This window comes from Dermacentor variabilis, chromosome 4, assembly GCF_050947875.1.
Source record: "Dermacentor variabilis isolate Ectoservices chromosome 4, ASM5094787v1, whole genome shotgun sequence".
In the NCBI taxonomy this organism is placed as follows: Eukaryota; Metazoa; Arthropoda; class Arachnida; order Ixodida; family Ixodidae; genus Dermacentor; species Dermacentor variabilis.
Window position 1 is genome coordinate 161,719,001 of NC_134571.1, and position 27,104 is coordinate 161,746,104.

Sequence of the window (27,104 nt, forward strand, 5' to 3'; positions counted from 1 at the left end):
CAGCAAAACCTGTTCCAGCAATCATGGCCTGGCTGCATGTTTCAGTTCAAAGCTCCCAAGAAAAGGGAATACAGCTATTATGGTCGAAGCAATGTTAAGATGCATCACAATATTATCTTGTCATGCACGAGACCAACACCGCTTTCTGAATGTCAAGTTTTAACACTACTGCTCACATAACAGGCATTTTTACTGTTATTACATTTAATACTTTTATGCTTATATGATACTACAATAAACTCGTCGTCAGGGCCTGACGCCACACCTTAGTAGGTGCGACGACATCCAGCTTTGGCTATTGACTCGCACTCAAGGCGTCAATATATATAGTCAGACATTTCCAGCATGCCGGGCAGAGGCCGGCAAAGTCAAATACATCACACAAGAGACGCCAGGATCACTGAAGATCTTCAATGCAAAATGTCAACAGTACAGGCATCAATAAAAACAAAGCTAGCCTGTAACGGGTCGCATCATCTGTGCACATAAGCTGTGCTGCAAGTGATGATAGGCATTTTTCTGGTGCAGCCTACAAAAAAAAAAAAGAAACAATGAATACGAGGAGTGACGGCCAGCTCTCATGTGTCGGAAGCGATGTGTTAAGATCTGAGATCTTTGTACACTCTTCATGCTAAGCTGCAAAAGGCTCACAATTCACAACTCACATTAAAAATCGGTGCCGATAGCTCACGACAATTAGTCATGATGCCAGGAACAATGAAAACAAATCACTAAGAAAAGCTTGCAAAGACAAAAGCTGCTGCTCAGCGCATCTGTTGTGCTGCTCGGCGCATCTGTTGTATCAGTTTTCTTTCTTTTTTTTTTCAGGAACCTTCCTTGGTACTGCAGGACTCTATTTACTTTTGCATCACAGTTATTAGGTCACAGAGAACCAAACATGCTAGCATGCTTACAACAGGTCACTCGGCAGATTTGAGGAAAAAGAAGAAAAGGTCTGGTGGCCATAACTTTCTTAGGACAATCTTTTGTGCCTTCCATAGGTAAACGGCAAAGGCGGGGTGAATTATGCATTGGTGGGACAGTGTTTCCCTAGACGTGACACACGTGATACACGTGATAGGCAAGCATAATAGTGTCCTCAGGAGCTGGCAGAAGGAGTCACACAAGATGCAGAGATGAGAGTAATAGCATTAGCAGAAACCAGTGGTGGTCAAACTTGTGCAGATTTTCTATGGCATATTTGCAGCTTGTAGCTAGCTTACGTGGCAAGTGACCGCTTTCCCACCCAAAATGTGCGCTATTGTGCTCATTTTGGCTGAATGAGGGTCTTTCCCTGAAATTCAGCATCTACCATTCTCAAGAACTAGACTACCGTTTCCCAGCAAGGGGCCTAGCAGTGAAAAAGCAGTCAACAGAGTATTTTAGAGCAGTGTTACCGCTCAACCATTACTGTCACCGTTACCACTTCCTCCAATTGCACCTTTGCAGTAAACAACCCCGTGCCTGTGAAGTCAGCAGCATGCGGTATTTTTAAAGCAGTAATACTAGAATGGTTGTGCTATGGTAAAATACTCGGAAGCATCGAGCTCTGCGGTGGCTTTTGAACCTCATCGTGAAACCTATGTTTCTTTGAATATGTATAACTGGCGACACCATGTACAGACAATCACCGGGGCCCCGAAAGCGCCTTTATGCAAAGGCTACCATGTGCTGTCATCTTGACGTGTACTACCACAGACCAATGAAACGGACATAAAGAAAATATTAACTAAAACACATTCTACGAGTAATAACTCGAGTGCAATGATGCAATGTGCATTTTATTGCCAAGAGCAGCGTAGGCGTCAGACTAACCGTACAATCCAGTACCGCGTCGGCACTGCAAAGTAGTAAAGGTAGAAATAAAATAATGTTCTAGTTAGCCCTAACACGCTTGCATCTCATTCGTCCATGATAGCACATGATATCGTAAAAAATTCTGCATAAGTTTCTGGAACAAGCGAGCCTTGTGGCTTAATTTCCAAACAATGTGGCTGTGCTGCCTGAAGTGAGCTGTACAACAATATTTGCAACGCCGAGTAGGCCAGGATTCATTCCTCGATTTTGCGGGTTAGCTAAGAAAAACACACAACCAATGTGTTACCCATGTGTTCCAAGAACTTCAGTCAGCAATGGTATGCATGCACGTACAGCAGGCATTCTTTTAATTTCCCTCTGAACAACAAGTAACAAGGGCCTGAATGTGACGGAGTGAATTTCGGCAAAACAAAACTCATGAAGCGGTGAACAGGCGAGCAAGCAGTCCTTCCAACAAACAGTAAACAAGAGCAATGCACCCACTGCCCCTTCTTCAAGATGGCCACTTATTCCAGGTAGATGCTGCTCCTTACACAAGTTCGGGTGCCATCTTACCTCAAAATGCACTGACGCAGAGGTGAGCATGCTGTGAGTGAACCGGTAGCTCTGAACTCTGCTAATCCAATACAGGATGATGTTCTGTTTCTCTCTTCCAATGCCTTCCCTATGCCGCCTATGGAGGCCATATTACTTGAAGCTCGAGCTGTTGCCACGATGCTTGCAGTGTTGACGGGATGCAAAGAACGTAGCAATCCAGTCAGAGAAGACTTCATCAGCATGGTCAACGAAAGGGTCAAGTTGCTCGGAAAATGGCTCTCCAACGCTGCCCATTGTTTCGAAGCTGAGCAGGTGGAGGCAGTCCTCGATGTTGCAAAGATAACAAAGGCGAGCCAGAAGTGGGGCACTGTCACGGTAACGAGTGGCAATGCCTCCAGGAACAGGTCGACACTTTGTCGATCACAATTTCGCTAACTCCAGGGGTTGGGCAGGAGTGGTCACGACACATCGAAGACAGGCACGGAAGGTGCTAATGTGGACGTAGTCGAGGTTTCGTGTCTTCCGCAGCGATGCCATGCAGCGCACGAATGGTAATCACCACACGGCAGGACATTGGAGCGTTTGATGTGGACTTTGCCGGTGGGGGGGGGGGGGGGGGGCTGCACTCATTTGTCGCGGCAGCTATGCACAGCGCACGAAGCCACGCGGGGGTGAGAGACGGGAATGTCTATGAGTTGCTGGCTCCGCAGAAAGGGTCGCAGCTCGATGAGGATGTCCGCTCCAGGTGGCTGAGCTCTTCTTGGAGCAACTGCAGGGTGGCCAGCAGCGAGTGCTTCTCTCCTTCCAGGCGGTTCAACTCTGCACGCTGCTCCTCGATCTGCCGCCGCTCACCCGCACTGTTGTTCTCTAGCTCAGTTACCTGCATACACGAAAAGCCGCACCACGCACGTCGCGTGTTAGAACGCGAGACAGCATTGTGAACATAGCATGTGTGAAGATGCGTGCTTGGTCGGCAATGTGCATAGCTAATCTACACAGCGAGTGCACTGGTCAATGCAGCAAATACCCTATTTGCACAATTCTAACACGCACCTTTTGTGCATAAGAAGTGCATCCAATTTTGCATGTGTGTTACAATCGTAGTTAATTTTACTCAAAATCAAACACGATTCTTACTTAAAATAAAAAGCTCAATGCAAGGTAGCTAGCTATAGCAACATTGAACGGACATTGTTTTTTGCCTAGGCTTGCGGTCACCGTTTTCTATTCTGCTGTATGTGCGGTATTTCTAATGCCTCAGATGGAACTGAAGATTACTTTATACGGTCGGTAGACAGTAAAAAGGAGGTGTCGTTGGACTCCGATAGCGACTAGCCACTAATGTTCAGCTGTGTATGAGTCTGTATGCCTTTGTATGTTCCATAAAGTTGTTTCAACATGTCACACGTCGACTCAGGTTTCGTTACTTGACATGTGCGATAGAGTCGGCACCAAGTTATTATTTTTTTTTTACATCTGGGTGGTAATATGACTGCGCATTACAGTCAGGGTCATGATAGAATCGTGGAAATATGGTGTTAAGCCTGAATCAGTTGTACAACACCCAAGAAAAAAGAATGCGGACCTCGAATAGGACAACATTTTAAACCTATCATGACAGTCACAAACGAAGCAACGTGAACAACTAATGTTGCAAGTTGGATTTGTTTGAAACGTAGCTGTATAGACTATTTCGCAACAGTCCCACCTTAGGAAGCACTGCTTATGTGCTGTACTTCATTTGAAAAGTTTTATTGTGAGACGTCTTCGTATCGTTATCAAAGGTGCTGTGGCGTCAACTGAACTAGTACAACTGCATAGATAGATTACAGTCAAACCTCATTAATTCCAACATGTTTAATTCAAACTTACGGTTTATTCAAACAGACACTGTGGTCCTGTCACAGTTCTGTGTATTCCAATGGGTGAAAACGCCTGGTAATTTGAACGCTCAAGTATCTGTGATGGTTAGTTCGAACTTACTGTGCTCTGACAATGCTCTCAGCAATGCACCAAATCACGCGGCGGCGCCTCCGACCAGCATTCCTCTGACCTCACTATAGAGTAGAGGAAGAGCTTAGGAGAGACTCCTCATCGCCGTGCACGAAGAAAAAAAAAATGTGGAGGAAATTTATGCGCAGGCGCGCATCACCGATTACTTTTGGTAGTGACGGGTTAGTCTTCTGCGAGTGTCGCGGCACCGCCATGTACCCCATAGAGTCAATTATAAGAATGTCTCAAATTTCAGATGTAAAAAACCTTTGCCGTCTGACTTTCCACGCTTTTTGCGATGACACAGGTCCGAAACGGCATTAATCAAAGCCACCAACACTGCTTTGATTATTGTGCCGCCTCGAGTCGACACTCTCACACGCAGATCCATTGGCAGCTGCAGCCACATGGCAGCAACGCTAGGCCTAGCTGCTTCGACGTTCGCTACCAAGCTTCTTGCTGTTCGGTGCCGTGTATTTCATTGAAACAATTCCCCCCTCCTAGCAATGGCACTGACTCCGCCTTTGTAATCCTCAGTAACGGCTTCGGAGTGCGGAAAGCATGGCACGTTGCATAACGCCGGTTCCCGAAAGTCAACTTCGCCCCAATACAGATGTCTTACGCAGTGAAGCATACAAAAAGCTCGAAGGGGGCAATTGTCATGGGACATGGTAAGTTTCCTTTAATTATACACACGTGAACCCGCCACCTCCTATCACAGTACGAGCACCGATACGCCTAATAATTGACTGTAATGTGTAAATATGTGTGAATAAATCTTGTGGGACTTCCCACTCGTGTATTAGCTCAGTGCACTTGCACCACTACAGGTAAGTCCTCCATTCAAATAGCTTCCTTTAATTCGAACAAAATTTTGGGTCCCTTTGAGATCAAATGATCGAGATTCGATTGTAGTTGTGTTTTCTTGGGGAAAAACACTCCTACACATAATAAATCACTGCCTATTGATGTGTTAACAGCAAAAAAGTGTGTTTTGAGCCTCTAAAATGCTTGTTTACAATTCGGAGACCAACAACACAGCATACAGGTGGAATACCTGTTGACCTATTATTCAGTGTCCCTTGGATTTAATGTCACTGATTCCTCACATTACTGCTACTGGTCAACAACTTTGTAATAGCCACAGCCTCACCAAAGATATAACAGTGGTGACATCTCAAGGTAATGAATAACACCACTTTGCCAGTGCTGTTGCCTCTAAGATGGCCACGTGATGGACAGTCACAACACCACACAATCTTGAGGTCATGTCAATACAAAAGATTGGTGTGATGACAGGTGGAGAGCACTGCCCTGGACAGGTGCTACATGCAGCTTTCAGTGCAGTAGGAACGAAGAAAAGACGGGGAAAAAAATACTGCAAGGGTATCAAAGCATTTTTCACTTCTTTCATAAAAGAGGTAGCAGGGCTACTTATAGTCTGATAAGCAGGAACAAGTTTACTGTCCCAAGCACTGCCGAAAACAATTCAAGCAGCTTTTTCTTCCTTGCCAAACATGAAGGAAACCATGGGGTGTTTTTAACTTCATTTCTAAGTCTCGTGCAACTGCCTTAACCATTTCTAAGAGCTGAGAAAATTTTTGAGTAGTAATGTTAGGGAACAGGGAGAAAAAAAAATGAAGGGAACATTAATGGGAGAAAAGTGGATAGATTAGCATGAGTAATGTGTGTCTAGCCCGCTACCCCAAGATGGAGAGGGGGTTTGAGGAAACAACAGAGTCAGGTTCCCTGACAGCTGATACTACGACAGCATTATCATTGTGATGGCACTGCAAAGAAGCACGTTCAGCGTTTGACTGCTCACTTTGTCGAATTATATATGACATCCGTCATTTCGACCCTGGTGAGCTTCCATAACCAATATGCTTTCGCGATCACGCAGAAAGCAGCGTGTCGTTGCCATTATGTTATGCAATGTTACAGCTACCTGGTAATACCTGCTCAGAAGTTCCAATAACGTTGCTCGAGGCCACGATTACTATGCTTTAACCGAATTGATGCGTCACTGACAACAGCCCAAGTAAGAGGGGAAAAAATAAAGAAGACCACTGCTGCATGAAGCCACAAGAAAATGACAATGAACAGCCGAGCAAGTGCGCGCGAGTGATGACAGACAGACAGGGAGAAAGGGGAAACATAGGCGAGAGATAGAGAGACAAAAATGGGCAGTGGCTTAGCTCGGCTATGCCAGGATATACGTAGCGAAAGCTAAGGCATAGCATGGTTAGCCTTGGTTAATCTTGATTGCAAGTCCAGGTGAGTCTGGTTGTCTAGCTATGTTGCGGCATTTAGCCAGTCGTTCGGCGCGCTGTTCGTCTGTTTCCTGGGTAATTTGTTCCCTCTTCATCTCGTCCCGATGTCGATTTTAGGCCTCCTCCTGCTTATCAGAATTGCCGCCGTCCTTACTGCCGCCTCAACTGTGGTTGCGGCGCACGTGAGCTCTCCTTTTCAATCCTCCAACATGTTATCAGGCATGCGACGCAGCTGGCGAAGCAAGCGGAGGTGAACGCAACAACGAGGAACACGGTGTGACATCATGTGCCTCCTCGGAGCACGGCCATAGCGAAATCGCAAGTTTGCAGCCAGTAAAGCTTTTGCTTTAAAAGAGGGAGGGACAGTGTCGCTGCGCAGCATTTGGCTCGGCTAGTTAGCTGCCACCGGGTGAAAAGTGAGTGCAAGCGACGCTGCATACACTACCCTGTAGATTGCGCCAGGTAAAGTAAAAGCTTGTTAATTCGAATTCCACGGGGATGCTACGAATATTCGAATTATACAAAATTTGAACTAATGAAAGTCAGACAAAAAAATTGCTTGATTAAGGCACATATATAGTCTGACATGATGCGAGTACTTATGCACACACGCTGCGTCACATTGGCGTGAACAACGTCTATACTTCGAATCACTGGCGCAGCCAATGTAACTGGACATGGCCAACGCGGTCCGACATCGAGATGGCTCTTGCTCCATCCACATGTTCGTCGCACCGAGTGGCTTGGAGAAAGGCCCGGAAAGCAAAGCATCGATTGCGATAGCAAATTAGAGTAGATAGCTATACGAAGTAAGGATAGTAGTTTTATCAGCCGTACGAACATGTAAACATTCGCTTACTAACTAAATTAACAAGCACGATGTCGTGCGCGCACAGGTAAGCATGAGCACATCTTGCTCGATGACTGTATAAACTCGCTGAAAAACGCTAGAGTGAGGAAACGCAGCTGTAGAGGTGAGCGAATTGACCTTCATACAGCTCTCGCTTAAACGCGAACAAAACGTAGAGAGAAGCTACTGGCACTACACGCACTCTGAAAACATGGCAGATTGCTTTGAAGATGAGGCCCATGTGGGCGCGCACTTTGGCCACGTCGCAGATCGCTTTCAAGGTACGGCGCCTGCATGGCTGCGACGTAAGCAGCAGCTACAACAGCCTCCGTAGAAGACGTCCCCCCCCCCCTCCTTGCTTCCTAGCCCACACCCGTGCCTTGTGCACAACAGGAGAGGGCACGCTTCGTCCAGCCTTCCTCGCTTGCGCACGTGAGATTGAGCAGCGTTCGCCGGCTCACCCTCGCACGCTTTCGCTCGTACACAAAGAACAAGGCATGCGGCAATAGTATTATCGTCTTTGACGCTGATGGAAAAAGCAAAGCTGTGCAGCCCGCTGGCGACGTCAGCATCGCCAACATGCTCCTGGGCACTCACACTCTCCCCATCCACGATAGTGCGGAGTTCGAATTATCAGTGGCGGTGCAGATTTCCGTGTGAATTAGTGGGTTGTGTTATATATTGTTTTCAATACATTGTTGGACGGACCGTGACGGCTACATTTAATTATCCAAAATTTCTAATTAACGAGTTGTTAATTAATGAGCTTTTACTGTATTTTCCGATTCGGATTTTGTGATATCTGGAGCCCAGTGCAAAATTTTTTCGAGATTAGAGGTGAGGAACACATGGGTTGACACCACGGCTGGGAAAGAGTTGATTTAAAGGATATTTTGTCATATTAGAGTTCAAGTTGATGAGGGCTTACAGCACTGTTATCACTTGAAAATCTTCCTTGGGTAGGCCGGAAATAGTCATGTTCGACAGGAGATGAAGTGCGTTCGATGTATTCATAGTATTTGAAGTGCCGCCAAGATAAATGCTGCCACTAGGGGAGTCGCTTTTTTTGAAGGCATCTTCCACACAGGTCTTTCGACGAATGCCTAGGCTCAGCAGCAATGCAGATGGTACACACTAGTTGCATTTCTGGGGCTCCATCAAACGAGGTGGACAAGATAATAAAATCGAAGCCCTATGTAGACGCTACTATATGTATACCTCACTCAAGCGCCATTCGGAAAGGTGGATTTCATGGACTTGTGCCGGCTTCCGTACGACACCTCAACCTTCAAGGACGACATGGATGTGCGAGATATGCAATGTCCCATTGTGCCCGCTAGGAAATAGGGCCTGGTTTGCGGACCTTCATCAAAAGTGACTACTTGATCCTTGGTGCATGGCGGTCACCCTAGGCGACCGCTTCAGCCTAAATAAAAGTGAAAAAAAAGAAAGCATTTCAGAAGTGTATTTACTTACCAAAAATTAACACTTTCAAATAAAATTCTATTTTACTCACAAATTAACTTGTTTATGAAAGAGTTAAATTTATCTACTACCCGCACAGACAATGTGATCGAGAGCTAATCACTCTCTCCTTGTACAGTCGACTCCCGTTAATACGAAGTTCACGGGGACCGCAAAAAACTTCGAATTAAACGAACTTCCATTTAAGCACAAAACACAAAAAACAGCACTTTATTTGTGGCGAAATCGAGTATTTTCTCTAAGAAAAATAGTCGGTCATCTTGCTTTGCTTCTTCTTGCCGAATCACGCTGCTGAAAGCAAGTTCTGCAGGCTGTAGATGTGGCGGAACGCTTCTTCCGCGTTACCTTCAGCGGCAAAGAAGCGCTCCGCAAGAGCAAGGCCCGCAGCTACATTGGCAGCCTTAGGTTGCGGCTCGCCTTCAACGTCATCGTTGCTTTCCTGGGTCGCTTCCTGGGGCCGAATAATCTCTACAATTTCGCTATCCGTCAGTGCACCGCACGTTTTGACCGCCTTGTCTACGGCGACGTAATCTTCAAAATTGACGTCCCCGCGAGCATCACCAAAATCAGTGCCGTCAAGCTCGCTTGTTGACGCTTCCTCCGCTGAAATTTCAGAGGCATCCTCCGAAGAAGCTGCCACAAAATCGCAAGCCCTGAAGCAGTTTGCGATTGTTTCTTGCTTCACACGATCCCATGCTCGCGCCAACATGTGGATGGCACTAAGCAGGCTCACCTCGTACTTTGTGGAGCTATCCATACACAAAATCATGCGCTCGAGGAGGTGCCGCCTGTACAGGACTTTAACATTCTTGATGATGCCTTGGTCCATTGGCTGCAAAACAGCCGTTGTGTTTGCAGGCAAAAATGCGAGGCGTATTGCACTCAAGGCTGGCACATTCACGTCAGCACTGCAGTGATCGACAAGGAACAACACCTTGCGGTTCGAAGCAGCAAACTTGCGGTCCAGTTTGCTTATCCAGCTCTTGAAGATTTCGGCCGTCATCCACGCCTTTTTGTTCGCCTCATAGTCCACAGGCAGCGTCTTCACGCCTTTAAAACATCTCAGCTTCGCGGCTTTCCCGATCACAAGTAACCGACATCGTTCCGTGCCAGTCACGTTTGCCGCGATTAGCACCGACACTCTCTCCTTGCTGCGTTTGCCCCCAGCACAGTCGTCGTCCTTGAATATCAGGGTCTTCTCTGGTAGAAGCCGATAGAAGAGTGCAGTCTCATCTGCATTGAAGATGTCTTCCGGTCTGTATTCGGCGAGATATTCACGCAGCTTTCCATCCTTCCACGTGGCGCATGTTTCCTGGTTAACGGACGCCTTTTCACCACACACGCTCTTGAAAACCAGGTCATGGCGATCTTTAAAGCGCGTCAGCCATCCATCTGACGAAACGAAGTCCTCGATCCCCAACATTGCTGCAAGCGTTCGGGCTTTCATCGCAACGATGTCTCCGCTGAGAGGAAGTTTGTTGCTCCTGGCCTCCCTAATCCAAACCAGCAGAGCCTTCTCCAACTCTGGGTAAGCGCCGGTGCGCATTCGCTTCCGAGAAGTCTTGAACTTGTCGTTCTCAAATGCATCCATTATTGTGCGCTTGTTCTTGATGTAGTTAGAGAGCGTGTTCGGCTTGATCCCGTACTTCCGCGCTATGTCTTGTTTGGCGGCACCTCCCTTCTCAACTTCCTTCAAAACCTCGACTTTCGTTGCCAGGTCGAGCGTGCGATAAGAGCCACGGTTTGCCATGGCTATAAACTGCGCGACTAGGTACAGTCAATTCCGAATCACTCGTGGAACAACCTAGCCTACGAGCTTCCCGCAAAAAGGCACTCGACCAACACACACCTCGACGTAACGCTGCGCACGCTGCAAGACTAATCTCGCACAATCTCGCCACTGCCAGTATGCAGCTCTGCGTGCACCTATGGCACCCGCGTGGCCTCCGCGATCAGCTCTGGCCACGCGCGGCAGCCGCGCGTGGCCTCCGGCGGGAGCCGCTTCGCCTCCCGTCGGAGTTGATCGCGGAGGCCACGGCAGCCGTAGCAATGAATAATCGCGCCGCTCCAAGAAGGATGGCGTTGCGGGCGGCTGCGGTGGCGATGACACCAACGCGGAGCACGGAACTGTTGCAACACTTGAAAAATTGCACATTCTACCAAAGAATGACGGTCACCTCGAGGATCCCGGCTGAAAATTAACTTCCAATTAAACAATATTACTGGATGAGGAGTTCGAATTATCGAGCGATTTCTTCTATAGGGTTACATGCAAAACTGACGGGACCAGCACTTCACTTCTAATTAACCGAAAATTCCAATTAAGCGGCTTCGAATTATCGGGAGTTGACTGTATGTACCACTCCCATACTTTGCACGGATGAAGCTGTTCCAACATTCTTTTCATCAAATAATTGGTGACTGAAGCTCTCTGCTCAGTGTTTCTGCAGCGTGTACTCATGTTGAAGCTTTTGAACATTGTCTACTAATACCTTAACTCTCTCCTGCTTGGGCAGTGTGTGAAAAAAGAAAACTGCTCTTACTGTGTGCGTAATGGACTGCTCACAAATCTATGCCTATACTCTCCTCTCTGCTATGGGGCAGCCTCTGTTGGTTTGCACCCGGGCGAGAACACACCTGCTCGCGCAGAAGGCGGTTGTCCCTTTGAAGAGCGTGAAGCTGTGACAGCCGCTGGCGAAGCCGCTCGTTCTCTTCCACTAGTCCGCTGAGGTCTGGCTGGTGGGCCTCAAACGTTGGCTCCAAACGAGGCCTCCGCTCATTGCCTCTCCACAGCAGCTGCTCCACCGCCTCAGTCAGCGACCCTGTAGTGACAGAGCACATTGGTCACGTCGTGGCTGACTGCCGTCTTTTGCCAACAGCGCACGACCGAACAATGTTAACTTGTACGCGCCTGGTTAAGCTATGCAAGATAAGTGCGCATTCAATCACCACAGCGACATCAAGAGAGCACACAGGGACCATCAAATCACTGACAAGGCACGGACAATGTTTACTGCTGGCAGACCCTATTGGCTGATGGGAGGCTTATGGACATTAGGTGGATTTATCACCTGGATTTATCACCAGGACGCATGCTGTCATGCACCCAGCTTGTTTGTGCCTCAGTGCATTGGTACTTGGTGTGCACCCTCTTTTTACCGTGACTAAGTTCAAAGCATTCGTTGCACCAGTACGACCATGTAAAAAAAAAAAGAAGACATTTGTTACATTTGGAAGCAGTTTGAATAGGCAGGGTTCGAAAATAATATTTGCACTGAGGTGTGGCCATCATAACGAATAGATTTTTATATGTGGGATTGTTACAAGTGGTTTGAACTGTATTCGAAGAAAGAACCATCCGAGGCCGGTACCTTGTTGCACGCAGCCATTCCACGGCTCACAATCTTTGGCAGTACAAGGTTTGTCCCAGTTCACAGAACTGAATGAACCAATTGCAATACATGACACGGACAGAGGAGATAGTGACAAAACCAGTGTGTATGGAAAGCACACAAGCATGTACAAATATTGAACCAACTGCACACCCGAAGGCATGCAGATCCTACTGGATACGCATGTTCATGCACGCAGATTCACACACACAATTTGGACTCCGAACTGCGTGTGTAAATTTGGGAACCAGCGGAGGGTTCTATCTACACGCAGGCATACAGAGACAGCTTGTACGCGTGCTAATGGTAGTTGCCAGCTGGTCACCTGTGGACCCGAATGGCACTTCAACAGCTGTCAAACCTGTAAGCATAATCTGGGGACCGATTGCCCATAAGCCAACCATACAAACGTTTAGTGGCAAGCTTTTTGTGGTGGCTTGCGACATATTAGTACTAGAGCAGCCAGCAGTAAATTTTCATCGCACAGGCATGTTGCATAGGTCAGGGGTTCCCGAAATGGGTACCATGGAACGGTTCTGCGAATGGCATTTTATGGTTCTGCGAGTGGCCTAAACAAATCCAACCCATCCCACCTTTGCTGGATATTTACATTAGAGTATCAATTCAATATAATAACTAGGGGTGCGCAAATATAGAACATCGCCGAATTGAATCAAATTGTGAATGTTCGAATAATTCGATTCCTGAATCGAATATCTACTATTTGATTTTTAAAATATTCTATATATTCGGTGCAGAGACCCCAAGTGAGCTCAGCACTTGACTGTTTTTTTGCCGCAAAACGAGAGTTGAGTGTACCGTGAACAGGTTGCCTCGGCTGATGCGGTAACGGACTTCATCACTGCAAGCACTCCCCGACGTCGGCCCGATATGGCAATTGCGCACACAGCAACCGAACGGCGCAATTTGAGAAACGGCATGCGTTGGTGCCTTGCCTCCCACTTCAATTGCTGCCTCTGAAGCCAGCCTCATTACGGTTTCATGCATTACCTCTATGTCATCATCATCATCTCTCTGCTCAAAGGCTGCATATTTGTTTGCAAGTACCAGCCTAAATTTGTCTGCTTTTACCCTTACTGCCTCTAAGTTGACCTGTTTTTTTTTGACCAACTTTACTCTTTCTCTGTTTAAATTGAGGTGGATCCTGGCCCTCACTAACCTATGATCACTACATTTTACCCTACCGAGTACTTGAACATCCTGCACTATGCTGGGATCGGCAGAAAGTATGGAATCAATTTCATTTCTTGATTCACCATTAGGGCTTTTCCGGGTCCATTTTCTGTTGCTACGTTTCCTGAAAAACGTGTTCATTATTCTCAGCTTATTCCTTTCTGCGAATTCTACCAGCATCTTACCTCTAGCGTTTCTAGAATCGACACCGTAGTTGCCAATTGCCTGTTCACCCGCGTGCATTTTCCCCACTTTAGCATTGAAGTCCCCCATTACTACTGTATGCCACGTTTGCACTTTTCTCATCGCTAATTCAACATCTTCATAAAGCTGATCTACTTCCTCATCGTCGTGACTGGACGTTGGAGCGTAGGTTTGTACTATCTTTATTCTATGCCTTTTATTGAGTTTGATTACGACTACTGCTACCCTCTTGTTGATACTGTAGAATTCGTCAATGTTGCCCGCTATGTCTTTATGGATTAGGAATCCTACCCAGTATTGCTTCTTATCCGGGAGACCTCTATAGCAGAGGACATGGCCGTTATTCAGCAATGCGTAAGCCTCACCAGGTCTTCTAATCTCACTAAGGCCGATAATATCCCAAACAATGTCTGACAGTTCTTCGAAGAGTCCTGCTAAGCTTGCCTTACTCGAGAGGGTTCAGCTGTTAAACATTGCAAGGGTCAGTTTCCATTGGCGGCCTGTCCAGACAACCAGTAGGCAAGCTCTCCCAAGCAACAAAGGACCTAATAAAGAAATGACAAAGAATGAAAGTGTCCAACTCGAGATAAGATAGAATTCACGGAACTGTCAAAACTGATCAACAAGGCGAAAATAAGTGATATTCGAAACTATAATGTGAGAAAGACTGAAGAAGCCTTAAAAAATGAACGCAGCCTGAAATTAGTGAGAAGGATACTTGGCATAGGACAAACTAAGATGTATGCACTAAAAGATAAGCAGAGTAATATCATCAGCAATCTGGAAGATATAGAAAAGCAGCGAAAGAATTCTATAATGACCTTTACAGTACCCAGATGACTCAGGACCACTCTATTCAAAACAACAATGAACAGTATACAGAAACCCCTTTTATAACTAGAGATGAGGTCAGAAAGGCCTTGCAAGGCATGAACCGGGAAAAAGCGGCAGGAGAGGATGGTATAACAGTCGATTTAATTGAAGATGGAGGAGACATAATGCTAGGAAAACTGGCGGCTCTCTATACGAAGTGTCTATCGACTGCAAGGGTCCCAGAAAACTGGAAGATTGCAAACATTATACTAATCCACAAAAAGGGGCAACATCAAAGAACTAAAAAAATTATAGGCCCATTAGCTTACTCCCAGTATTATATAAAATATTTACCAAAATAATCTCCAATAGAATAAGGCCAACACTGGGATTTAGTCAACCAAGGGAGCAGGCTGGCTTTAGGAAAGGTTACTCTACAATGGATCACATCCATGTCATTAACCAGGTTATCGAGAAATTCGCAGAGTACAATAAACCTCTCTATATGGCTTTCATAGATTATGAAAAAGCATTTGATTCAGTAGAGATAGCAGCAGTCATAGAGGCATTGCGTAATCAAGGAGTACAGACCGCTTACGTAAATACCCTAGAAAATATCTACAGAAATTCCACAGCCGCCTTAATTCTACACAAGTAAAATAGAAAGATACCTATAAAGAAAGGGGTCAGGCAAGGAGACACAATCTCTCCAATGCTATTCACTGCGCGCTTAGAAGAAGTATTCAAGCTATTAAACTGGGAAGGCTTAGGAGTAAAGATCGACGGCGAATACCTCAACAACCTTCGGTTTGCCGATGACATTGTTCTATTCAGCAACAATGCAGACAAGTTACAACAAATGATTTAGGACCTTAACAGGGAGAGTGTAAGAGTGGGACTGGAGATTAATATGCAGAAGACAAAGATAATGATAACCTGGCAAGGGAACAAGAGTTCAAGGTCGCATGTCAGCCTCTAGAGTCTGTGGAAGTGTACGTTTACCTAGGCCAACTAATCACAGAGAACCCAGACCATGAAAAGAAAATTCACAGAAGAATAAAAATGAGTTGGATCACATACGGCAGACATCGTAAGCTCCTGACTGGAAGCTTACCATTGTCATTGAAAAGAAAGGTGTACAATCAGTGTATTTTACCAGTGCAGACATATGGGGTGGAGACTTGGAGACTGACGAAGAAGCTTGAGAACAAGTTAAGGACTGTGGAAAGAGCGATGGAACAAAGAATGCTAGGCATAACTTTAAGAGACAGAAAGAGAGCAGTTTGGATCAGAGAGCAAACGGGCATAGACGATATTCTAATAGACATTAAGAGAAAAAAATGGCGCTTGGCAGGTCATGTAATGCGCAGACTAGATAACCATTGAACCATTAGGGTAACAAAATGGGTACCAAGAGAAGGGAAGCACAGTAGAGGACAACAGAAGACTAGATGGAGTGATGAAATTAGGAAATTTGCGGGTGCTATTTGGAATCGGTTGGCACAGGACAGGGGTAATTGGAGATCGCAGGGAGAGGCCTCCGTCCTGCAGTGGATATGAATAGGCTGATGATGATGCGTTGGGCAGGCACGACTTGTATACAATTTCTTTTTTTTTCAAAACTCGTGGAAAAGTGGTGGGGCAACTTGTATTTAGGTGCGACTTTTACAGTGAAACACTGTTAATATGTACAGTGCTCATGGAATGAAATGGGACACGGATCATTTAGTAGAACCCTACATATGTGCAAAGTACGCGGGAGCACCATGTCATGTCGCTAGGAATTTGCTCACCAAAGGTGACGAGGACTCCGATGTAAGTGTACGCGCCAGAATTGCGTTGATGTGGCACGAACTGCAGCCGGTAGAAACGAAAGTATGGGCATTACTTAGCCCTAAATTGACGCGTTTCATTCCGTGAGCACTGTACCTGGTGGGAACACAGCATAACTGACTACATGCTAAACGGTAGCACGCATTAATGGCCTAGCACAAATCTGTGTCCCTTCAAAAGCATGGCAGCTATCAACAAGGATAAAAGCAATGTGGCAGTATAGTTGCTTGAAATCTGCATAATGAGGTTTTTTCTTCCATTCTATCTTTCCAAAGAAATAAAAAAATTCCAGCCCCCAAACGACTATGCAAAGCGCAAGTGCGATTGCAGCCTTGCTAAGAATGTTTGGCACAGAACATGGCGGCACAGTCAGTTACTTGTCCACCGTCCCTCAATATATATGTATGTGTTTTCACGAGAATCTTCGACTGAGCAAGAACAAGTGCTGTATATTTTTTAATGCAGTAGCTACCGGTGTGCAATGCCGATCGTCCCATGCTACCTGTGTGCAGCCCGTCGCCTGGTAAGCACACAATGCCATCATGCCGGGACGCTTGCTGTATGCAAGCGTGTTTTTTGTGGACGAACCCACACTCTCGTTTAGCGGGGGTGTCAGTGCAGCAGGCTTTCTTTGGCTTTCTTTGCTCAAGTGCGGCACATATCCTTTTCAGCGAACGTGACGACAATGGTGGCCTGCTTTCGTTATTGCGAGCACATCGCTGGGACAAATCTTTCACTCACCACACCCAGTGGGGAGGATGTAGACAGCTCCAGAGGGCGTCCTGTCCACCAGGCACTGGGGCACTTTGAGCAGAAGGCCACCGTTCGCATCACCCCCTGAACCAGATGATGCAGGATCATCCTGAGCACACAGAAAACCACAACTCACTTGCCATGTCGAAGTTTCATGGAGCTTTGTACAATTTGTTACAACTTCAAAAACCACTATGGTACATGTCGCTTAACCCTTTGAGGGTCGATTTTTTTCGCCATACGCAACCGCCCAGGATTGATTTTTTTATTGCAGATTCCAATTCTTCTTAGGGACTTATTTCGAAAAAAGTTTACTGTAATTTTTCTAGCATGAACGTAAAGTAAGAAAAGATATTTTGCGTTGGTGTATATGTACTCTTCATTCGTGAATAACAACAATAAAAAAGGAAATAAACTTATAAGAATTAAAATTTGATGCATTGTTATACACATAGTTCCAGGCTTTGAAAATGCACACACGAGAATATTTCACAACTCTCACCTGTTCCTGCTCTTACACTAATATTTACGTCCATAGCATAATCGAACTGCATAGGTGCAAGCACTCAAGAAAACTGTGTGGTTGTGTGCCTGTTAAAAAAGCAAAACGTGTGACAAACTTCCACTAATCTTTATCTTATTGCCAACCAGAGGCAATTAGCTTTCGAGAGTGCGTCCCCTCACCCCCCCCCCAAAAAAGAGCAATAGAAACGCATGCACCGCGGCATCTTTCCTATGCACACCCTTGTGAGCACTAAACGAGCGAGAAACAAGCGGTCGCCCTTTGAGTGATTAGTAACGAGATAACCATCAGTTTTGCGAGCGCAAGAAGCCGAAACCACCCCCGGAACAAAGCCCAAACAGCCACCCACCTGCGCGCGCACGCCAATGTGCGAGCGGTAGTACATATAGATGTACGGGAGCAAACTAGCTGTAAACAAACGATGCAACGAAAACCAGGAGAGGGAGGCGCACGAAAAAGATTCCCTGTATTCCCACATAGTGCCAGCACATGATAGAAAAGAAAAAGCTAGGAAATTCGCAAGCTTTTTAAACGTATAGACGGCGCCGTAAATATACGGCATCGACCAATTTTGGGCTTGTTTGCGGCCCCATATGTTAACGTAATTGACCCTGAAAGGGTTCAAAGAAGAATGTACAATAAAACCTCGTTGAACTGTACCCGCTCGAACAGTAGTTCCGTTTTAAAAGTAGTAAAGTCAGATCCCCGACACGGCGGACATTGAACATGATGCGTTTTGTATCCGCATAAACACAGTACCAGCTTACTGCATACGTATCGGTTAACACATGTTTCCAGTTTTCGTTGCGCAATCACACCCGTGTGTCGTCCCCATTGGGCGGCCCGGCAGAACAACAAGCTTCAGAGATCAGTACAACAGCCTCCAAGTACCCTGTGCGTTGGCACCTGAAGCCACATCAACATCAACATCATTTGGGTGCCATGCCTAAGAGCGCTGTGGCATCGTGCAAGCTAGGACTTGCGTCATGCCAAAGCTCGGATAAAGAACACCGGTTGCTCAGAATACGAGAAAAATTTGACATCGTTCAAGCTATCGAATGTGGCACAAAGAAGTCGATGCTGGCACGTGACAGGGATCTACAGTTGGCTACGGTGTATGGCATTTGGACTACGAAGAAGTTGCTCGGCAGTGCTGCTGCAACAGCGAAAAGATGTCGGCTACGAGATTCGACTTTTCGCCATCGTTGCCTCTGTTGTTGCCAAAGTGTCAACTAACGACAGTGATGAGGACGACATGGAAAGCAACAGCACGGGCGATTCAGGCCCGAAAGTGGCAGAAGCTGCATGTTACGTCAGCCTCATTAATGCAATCTTCGTGACGAGAACAGCACCCCGCAATGAAAAAGACGCCCCGCAACTTCTGCAGTGCTACCGCGCCCGTGCACAGAGAACATATAATGCCAACGAGAAATCTACCATGCGAATGCTTGCTGAGAACAGGGGGCTGGCTGAAAAGCTGGCTCGCAGCTTCAGTAAGATTGAGGCCGCTGTCATCGCCGCTAAACTGCCATGGCATCAGAGAAAATAACACTTTTGTTGCACGAAGTGAACAAATACTGCATGTTTTTACCCTTTCATCACATTCTCTCTGAGTTCCCTTTTTGACAGGTAAGGGTGCGATCTCATGCTATTTCAGTTAAGCAGTACTACTGTTTAGTACGTACTTTTTCGAGCACCGGCCAACTACGGTTTGACAATGTTTCACTGCAATAAAGTTTAAAAAGTGATTGTAAACTGAAAATTGTACATAGCACATTGTGAGGGGAATGTGGTTTTTAGATAAGCACCAATCCAGAGATGATGCCAACACAAAGACCTCCTTCCAGTTCTCATACCAGTTACCCATGATTTAATAGATTTTGATACCATCTACATGGCATCAGTTAACCCTTCAAGTGATCTTGACGACATCAGCTTGGGCATCAGTAATCATCACTTATTGACTTACGGCAAGCTCACGTCGTCACGAGTACGTTTTTCAATGGCTTTTGAAGACCAGATGTTGTGAAAGGGTGTTCCACCATTTACAACATCGATGGTTTCCGGTGCTTTTACTATGATTTTTCACTCCTTGTGTGCTGAGGTCGTGCCATTTCCATCATATTTTCCTGCACTTTAAACTAACATGGCAAGATCCGTGCACCATTTTAGTGCGGCAGATTTCTATCCATCAGATGATGATAGCTAAAGTCATGATGATGTCGACTTCGTGTTTCCTTCTTCAAATGAAGAAAGCAGTGACCACACTCTAGATAACAGTGAGATGAGACAAACCGTGTGAATCTCAGTTCTTGAAATCAAGAAAGCTGGACAAGCATTCTCGCTTCTCAAAGTGGTTTCCCGTTACACATGAAGAATTGCAGGTCTGTTTTGGCTTCTTGATACTCCAGGACATTGTAAGAAAACCGAAAAAAAGGCTCTACTGGTCGGAATACTGCCTGATTAAAACTCTTTGCCATACAATGTTTCTCGAGTTATTCCTGCATTTTAAAAGTGAGACAGAAGCATTTCACGTCTTAAAAAAAATAAGCCATTTTGGTACCATTATATTTTTTTTATGTGACCTCTTTAAGGGCTTAAATGTTTAGCAATAAAGTACGATTATGCAAAGCTAAAAAGTAATGAAAAAGTTGATATGGCAGGCTTAGTGTGATTTTCAAGCATGAGAACTGCCCAAACTAAAAATTCCATTTTAACATCTGTGAAGTCATACTGACGTCATCGGTATTGCAGTTCGGACATGAAATTCAATAAGTGAAGTTTCGTGTTCTTATCCACTAATATTGACAAACATTTTCGTCTAATGAAAGCCAACAGACAAGCCTCGTTATACTGATGAAGTCACAATCAGCACAAAAATACCTATGTTATAGTGGATATTCCTATTAGGCATATGTTCTTCAGATGCAGATATTGGCAAGAAACATTCAATTTGTGCTTCGCTATGTCTTATAAGTAATTAAATTTGTGTTGCATTGTTGCTGAAGTATACGTGCAGTTGATCCCGGATATATCAAGCTCGTATACAAAAGAACCTCGTTCATACATTTGGAAAAAAAAATGCGAGAAAGAACATATCAACCGGGAAAACGTACCATCCTCAGTAAAAAATTTGACAGACTTAACTATTGTAGACATCAATGTAATGCAAAGCGTTGCATGCATCGTTGAGGCATGAGACACCGACGCCGTGCGTCGAGCTGGTGGTACTCCAGCGGCCTGAGGCGCATTTTGTTTTTCTACTGCGTGGTGTTTTAAAAGGGCGACGGGGAAACCTAAACGAAATCGAGCTGGTGAGCGACGCCGGATGCCACGAGAAACGAAATGCAATGCCCACGTCAGTCACGCCACCTGCAGCAGGGAACAGCAGCGCGTTTGGATTATCGCCTACTAAAAGCATGCAGTACGCTACCAATGGCATTACATACCACGTGCTGTGAAACACAGAGGCGACGATGCTTATTGCAATAGGATTGGCAGTGCTAGCTGTGAATGCCACTTATGACGACCCTGGAGAAGATTTGCTGGTACCAAAATAAAAAACTGTGTGCGCACCGACGTTTTCATTTGAGAAGGGAAGGCGAGTATTGCGGTGAAGCTGCTGTGGCGAGCAGCTATAGACTGTTCTTGATCGCGCGCGCCTCGCGCGTTTGCTTGTTTACGTGGGATCTAGCAGCCGGAGAATGTACCATACAATCCCACTTTGGTGATGTACTGAACATTGGTGCCGAAAAGTCGTATATTCCCGGAACATATGAACTGGTAAAAAATGAGCGTAGCTTTATTGGGAAATTTTTTTTTCTCCATTGGAAACGTTAGAGCTGGGAAAATGTACGTAATGGGAATGTATCAACAAGGTTCTACTGTATATAAAGTTATCGTCTATATCGAACAGTAGCAAAATCCCCTTGGAAATCTCCTTGGAAAAGTATAACAATGTACTCTGCATATATATTGAACGCTGCATACCGCCGTGCCTCTGTAGGTATGCTTCAACAGTAAAAGCTTGTTAATTCCCACCTCATTAATTAGATTTTTTTTTTATAGTTCAAACTAGTTGGCACAAATCAGCCCAGTTCCACAGAACTCCACGTATAGTTCTTTCAAAAAGCAAATTAATTCGCATTCAAATCGGGTCTACCATGCATAATTCGAACTGGCTCCTGGATTGTACTGGTGGTCACTTTCCCAGGTAAGTGACAGGTGCTGAGACGTGCTTATCACCTTCGTTATCAATTTATGCCCCAGCAACAGCCCCCTGGATCTCAAAGGCTACTGCATGCCTTTTATAGTTCCAGAGGTACTCCCACTCCCGTCACTTTCGTTAGTTCAAATTTCATTTTATTCAAATTCGGCGAGTGCTCCCGCGAAGCTCGAAGGAACAAGCTTTTACTGTACTAACGGAGATTCAAGCACGCCATGCAACATCGGAAATATTTATAGCCAACGAACTGCAAACAGCACTGTTTTGGCAGATGCAGTCAAACAAGAAATTGAATCTGACAGGCAGCACACGCCACGGAGGAAAAATGAGCAGGTTGATAGCTTGCTGTGCATATGGATGGCTCGTGCAAACTGTGCTCGCTCATAATCGAACACTGCAGATCGTCACTCCGCTTCATAAATGCAAAAGGCCTTGTGGCGCGATACGCATTCCACAAGAAAGCGAGGATGACACTCAATCTTTTCAATGAGTAGTGCTGGGCATGGGATGCCAGACCAGAGAGGCCTCCGCTGCCGGGTTTGTCTTCTTGTATGCAAGGGCTTTCTGCGAGCAGCAATTCAGAGTTATGCGAGTGGCCAAAATGAATCCGAGCTGAACCCCCACTTACAGATTTAACAAAACCATCGCACGCCACATCTGCATTTCGCTTTGCGGAAAGAGTGCTGCGGTAGCAGCATGCAAGATTCACCTTTGTGTGATTTGTGGGTCCCGCTGAATGCTTCTCATTCATGCTGGCACTATTACACGTGAGTGGAAATTGACTCCGATGTTCTGCAAGCAGAAGGCCACCTATTTCGAAACTAATAGCGTTTGCGTAATGTTGGGAGTCATCGATGCAGCAGTTTGAAGAGCAGGGCCGAGATCGAAAGGACCACGAGGCCTTTTGAGCGATGAGCATCACCCCAGAAGGGACTCAGACTTTTTAGGACAGTCGAGAAGTGAGGATGACTGGTTCCAAAAGAAAGTCAGTTACAAAACCCAATTTGAAAACCCTACACAACGGTCTACGTGGCTCATTGCCCACATATGACAATGGCCATTTAAACAGCGTATTGTTGGTACTGTTACTGATACGCCACCGGGCATGGGCACGTTCACATGCACGTATCCATACAAGCTGGTTTGCTTTCACTATGCACCCATTTCTACCTTATCTATAATAAAACACGCAACAAGAACTTCAATGCGTGCGAGACGCACTGTGGTGTCAGGTCCAGGCAACATTGGCATTCCGTGTTCATGTCATTAGCAATGACCACACCACAACGTGAGCGACTTGCAACATTCGTGTGCAAACAATAGATCAACTTTTGTGTGTTTGACATGGCTTTGCAAAAGAAAATAAGTAAATTCTTACTTTTCACAATTTCTGGAAACTGTTTGCAGCACGCGGAAGTCTCAGATAAGCTTCCTATGGGCATGTCACATTTCATTTTAGTGATACAATTAAACCTCAATACAACGAAATCGCCAATTGAGGCAAATTGCTTTGTTAAATCGAAATTTGGTAACAAGGAAGTTCAATCTTCTATGCAAATATGTACAGTCGCCGATGCATCTTTTTCCACATGCAACGGGCCGCAAATTTTTACCAATTATCTTTGTGCAAATGTTTACTGTGCCCCCACGCCTGATAGTGTTGGCCACAGTGGGACGACGCTATCATAAGAAGTGCCAGCAGCGCGGAGCGAATGTTTTGTCTGCCTCTAGTTTTTAACGCATCTCCGAAGTTCGAGGTTACGCAGCCTCCAGCATTAAAATCATAGAAAGACAGCGCACGGTAACACACCATCTCAGCTCACCCCGTCCTTGCGCATGCAGCAGATTATCTGTAAAACAGGGCATATACGCTAAACCACAAAAGGAGATGAGCGACGATCTGCCCCCCTCCCAACTCTCGTGCGTGCTTGATCGTGTCACTGCGAGTTCGCTCCACTGCCCCTCTTTCCCCTTGCCTGCACAGGAGGACTGCGCGTTATTAAGCCACCATCCTTCTCGGCTCAATCTCGCACGCTTTCACTAGCACCTAAATCCTATAGCATGCAGGGCGCGATAGGACCTTGTCGCAGTTGGAGTTAAGGGGGGACGTGGCTTTGAAAATCAACTTCCTCATTTCTTCATGGATTTTGATGAAAATGGACACAAATGTTTAGAATGTCTCCCTGATGCTTCCATAAAAGTTTCAGAGTGATACTTTGAGAACATTTTATTGAATTTGATTCAGCAGAATGTTTCAACCTCGAACTTTGTGAAGAGCCTGGGGAACTTAAAAAATGTGATAGAAGGCTTGTTAAGTACTGACTGCATAGCTAAATGCACGCTGAAGGTCATGACATTCTTGCTTCTTTTTTTTTTCAGCACAAATATTTTTGAGTGTCATTTTTTTATGTTACTTTCTTATCAAGCACACTTTTGGGGTGAACGAATAGCCACATCATAAGTTTATAAAACATCCAGGCCTAAAAGCAAGAATGTCACGACCTGCACTGTAGCCCAAGGAACAAGACAAAAAAACAGTCAGAATAGGCCAAACGGTAACAAAGGAATCAGCTCCGCAAACTGAACAGAAAGGCAAAAACACAGTTTTGAGAAAAAGGCCTTCAAAGTTTTGCCTTGCCTCCACTCTTCTAAAACGCACCAGGATTGTATTCGTTGGTGTCCTTAGCCCAGCGGGGCTTCTTGGGCATGTGGCCTTTCATCTGATGTTTTTTAGATGCCTTTTTTTTTCGTAGGGCATCCTTTTGTGCAGCTCTTTGAAGGGAATGCTTTCCTGGCTTCAAGCCAAGTGAGGCACAAAACTGTCAGTATGCACGAAGCGTTCCAGCGTTGTACTTGCAGATTGCCTCATTGACAGCTGTCTCCGCTGCGATCAATGAAGCATTTTGCTCTTTTGGTAGAATTGACCAAATGACAGAGTGCAGACTCTCGGCTGCATTCTAAGTCTTCTTGCCTTGGCAACGGCTGAGTAGCCGAAGATCTGAGAGGCGTTGATACACAGGCAGCAACGCAGCTGAAACATGTGTTGCCAAATTGTACTTATGTTCTGGCGGAGCTTTACCTTCAGCTTCTGCAGCCCGGTGTCCGCACCAGCTCAGGGGTCCTGGAGGGCAGACTCCCGATGAGGGTCTTCATCTGTTGAAGTGATATGATAGAAGGTTGCTTTTATGGCCCTTTGCATATCATCTACTTCAATATTGTTACGTATGGCCATGCCATAATAATTGGTGAGCTTTTTGATTAGGTCTTGGGTCAGGCCACCCGTCACTCCAATTGGTTTACTTCTCCTGCTTTTTGAGACAAGTGTTCGCAGGGCTGTGCCCATCCTCTTTTTCACGTGATTGATACAATCCTCTTTGTTGAATGTAATGAAGCCATAAGCCTTGTCTTCACAAAGGGCCTGGAAAGTACGGCTATCCCCATCACAAACAATAGATGTGTAGCGGAGGTCATTCCTTTCCAGTGACCTTCTGAACAAAATCCACGCTGCCTCGACCTCCATTCGGCTTGAGTTTGCATCGGTGTTCTTTTGGCACACGTGATTCTCTTTCCATTCACTGTAGCCTTCATCGTTTTCTTTCGGCCTAAGCATGCATCCATGGCATCTGTTCGAGAGCACAACGCAGTCAAGCACCAGACCAGTGTAAAATTCAGTTATTGTGCCCACACCAATATGGGATGCATGACCACGTGTCATCCATGTCCCGTCGTAGACTACAGTCACATTTTTTGTGAATGCAAGGTCCATTTCGCTGTAAACTTTCTGCACGGATGCCACAGCATCAGAAAATAGACTAGCCGCAGTCACCTCACCAGCAGACCTGAATTTTGATTTCAGATGTCTTTGGAACGTCTTATGGTGCAAGCCTCTGTGTGAAACGTTCATTACTGACCAAAAGTCAGTCAGTGCAGTTTCCCCTCTGCCGGTGGTTTTAATTGCTTGCATTGCATGCATATTCACGTCAAAAGCCTTACCACCCTCTACTCGCGGTGATGACCATTCATTTGCAACAATGCCGCAGGCATTGCAGGTCAGTAGCATTCGTGCAGCCAATTCATGCCTTGTTCCCAAGTGAAAAGTCAGTCCCGTCTGAGAGCATTCTTGGAACAAGGCCTTCTTGTACAAAGCATTCAATGCTGTGACCTGCACAACCAAAAACTCATCCGCCAGCTCCACATCGGCACAACTTCCACTCTCACCTGTGAGCTTCATTTTTCTCTCGGTCGCCGAAACAGAACTGAGTGATGCTTGCATTGTTTCGGCTCGCCCACGAGAAGCTTCTATCAATATGTAGTGCGGTTTCAAGTGAGCCTGAATTGTACTGCCGAATCTCGACTGCGTTTTAACTACGCGCGTGGTGCTTGGTCGCGGGTCCGAGTCGTCGGCGCGTGAAGTGCTTGGCCGCGGGTCCGAGTCGTCGGCACATGAAGTGCTTGGTCGCGGGTCTGAGTCGTCGCGGGTCCGAGATGTCGGCGCGCGAGGTGGTTGGTTGCGGGTCCGAGGCATCCATACATTGAGGGAACTGCTGCTGTGTGTCCACGATGTCCGTGCCGCACTGAACATCAGCAGAATCAGCACTAGAAGCTGTTGACGACGCTTTACTTTTGGGCATCGGAGACTTGCACTTACGGCTGCCAAATTGATGCGAAGTTTTGTATTTCTTCTTGCGCCGTCGCCGATCCATGATCACAGCTGAGATCCAACGCAAAACTATGCCACGAAGCTTCGGAGCCGCTACCGAAACTATGAGAAGCTCGTGATACGGGCGATGGAGAACGTAGGTGCGGGAAGAGCAGACGACGCGCGGCTCTTCGCCCGCCGTTGCTAGGGGCAACCACTCCGGAGACCAACGGGGCCGCGCGCCGCCAATCAGGAACCTCTGCGAGACCTCGAAACTTTTGCTGTTTCTGCGTTTGTTTTCGCTCGGAGGAGGCCGGGAAGGCAACAGATTTAAAGTTGAAGAAATGCTCTTTCTGTTGCGACCAAGATGGCGGCGCTCGGTTGCGCTGTTACGGATATATCGTGACTAGAAAAACACCGTCTTTTTGCGATTTCCGCAAAACTTCTCGTCTCCGTGGCTGATACAATTTTTTTAAAGCACTTCTAAGCGGTTTTCAGGAAAGATATTTTGGAATCAGGTAGAGAAAGGGTTATAAAAACTGAAAATGTGATTTTCGAAAAATCGGTGTCCCC

The 27,104-nt window shown here is 46.0% G+C and overlaps 1 protein-coding gene and 1 pseudogene across 3 annotated transcripts in view; both read right to left on the minus strand.

Annotated features, from left to right (window-relative positions):
* Positions 1-1,762: 1,762 nt before the first annotated feature.
* LOC142579910 (bridge-like lipid transfer protein family member 3A) overlaps positions 1,763-27,104 on the minus strand; it is a 103,758-nt gene continuing 78,416 nt past the window's right edge. The window contains exons 17-19 of one of the 3 annotated variants that reach the window (XM_075690582.1): positions 17,133-17,253; positions 11,593-11,777; positions 1,763-3,235 (exon numbers count right to left, since the gene is read on the minus strand). In XM_075690582.1, the coding sequence (XP_075546697.1) occupies positions 3,044-3,235; positions 11,593-11,777; positions 17,133-17,253 (498 nt within the window). In that variant the 3' untranslated portion in view covers positions 1,763-3,043. Of the gene's footprint in view, positions 3,236-8,571; positions 8,897-11,592; positions 11,778-17,132; positions 17,254-27,104 lie in introns of those variants that run through there. The other 2 variants (XM_075690583.1, XM_075690584.1) reach the window with 2 other exon arrangements.
* Positions 24,541-26,595, minus strand: LOC142577664 (uncharacterized; annotated as a pseudogene).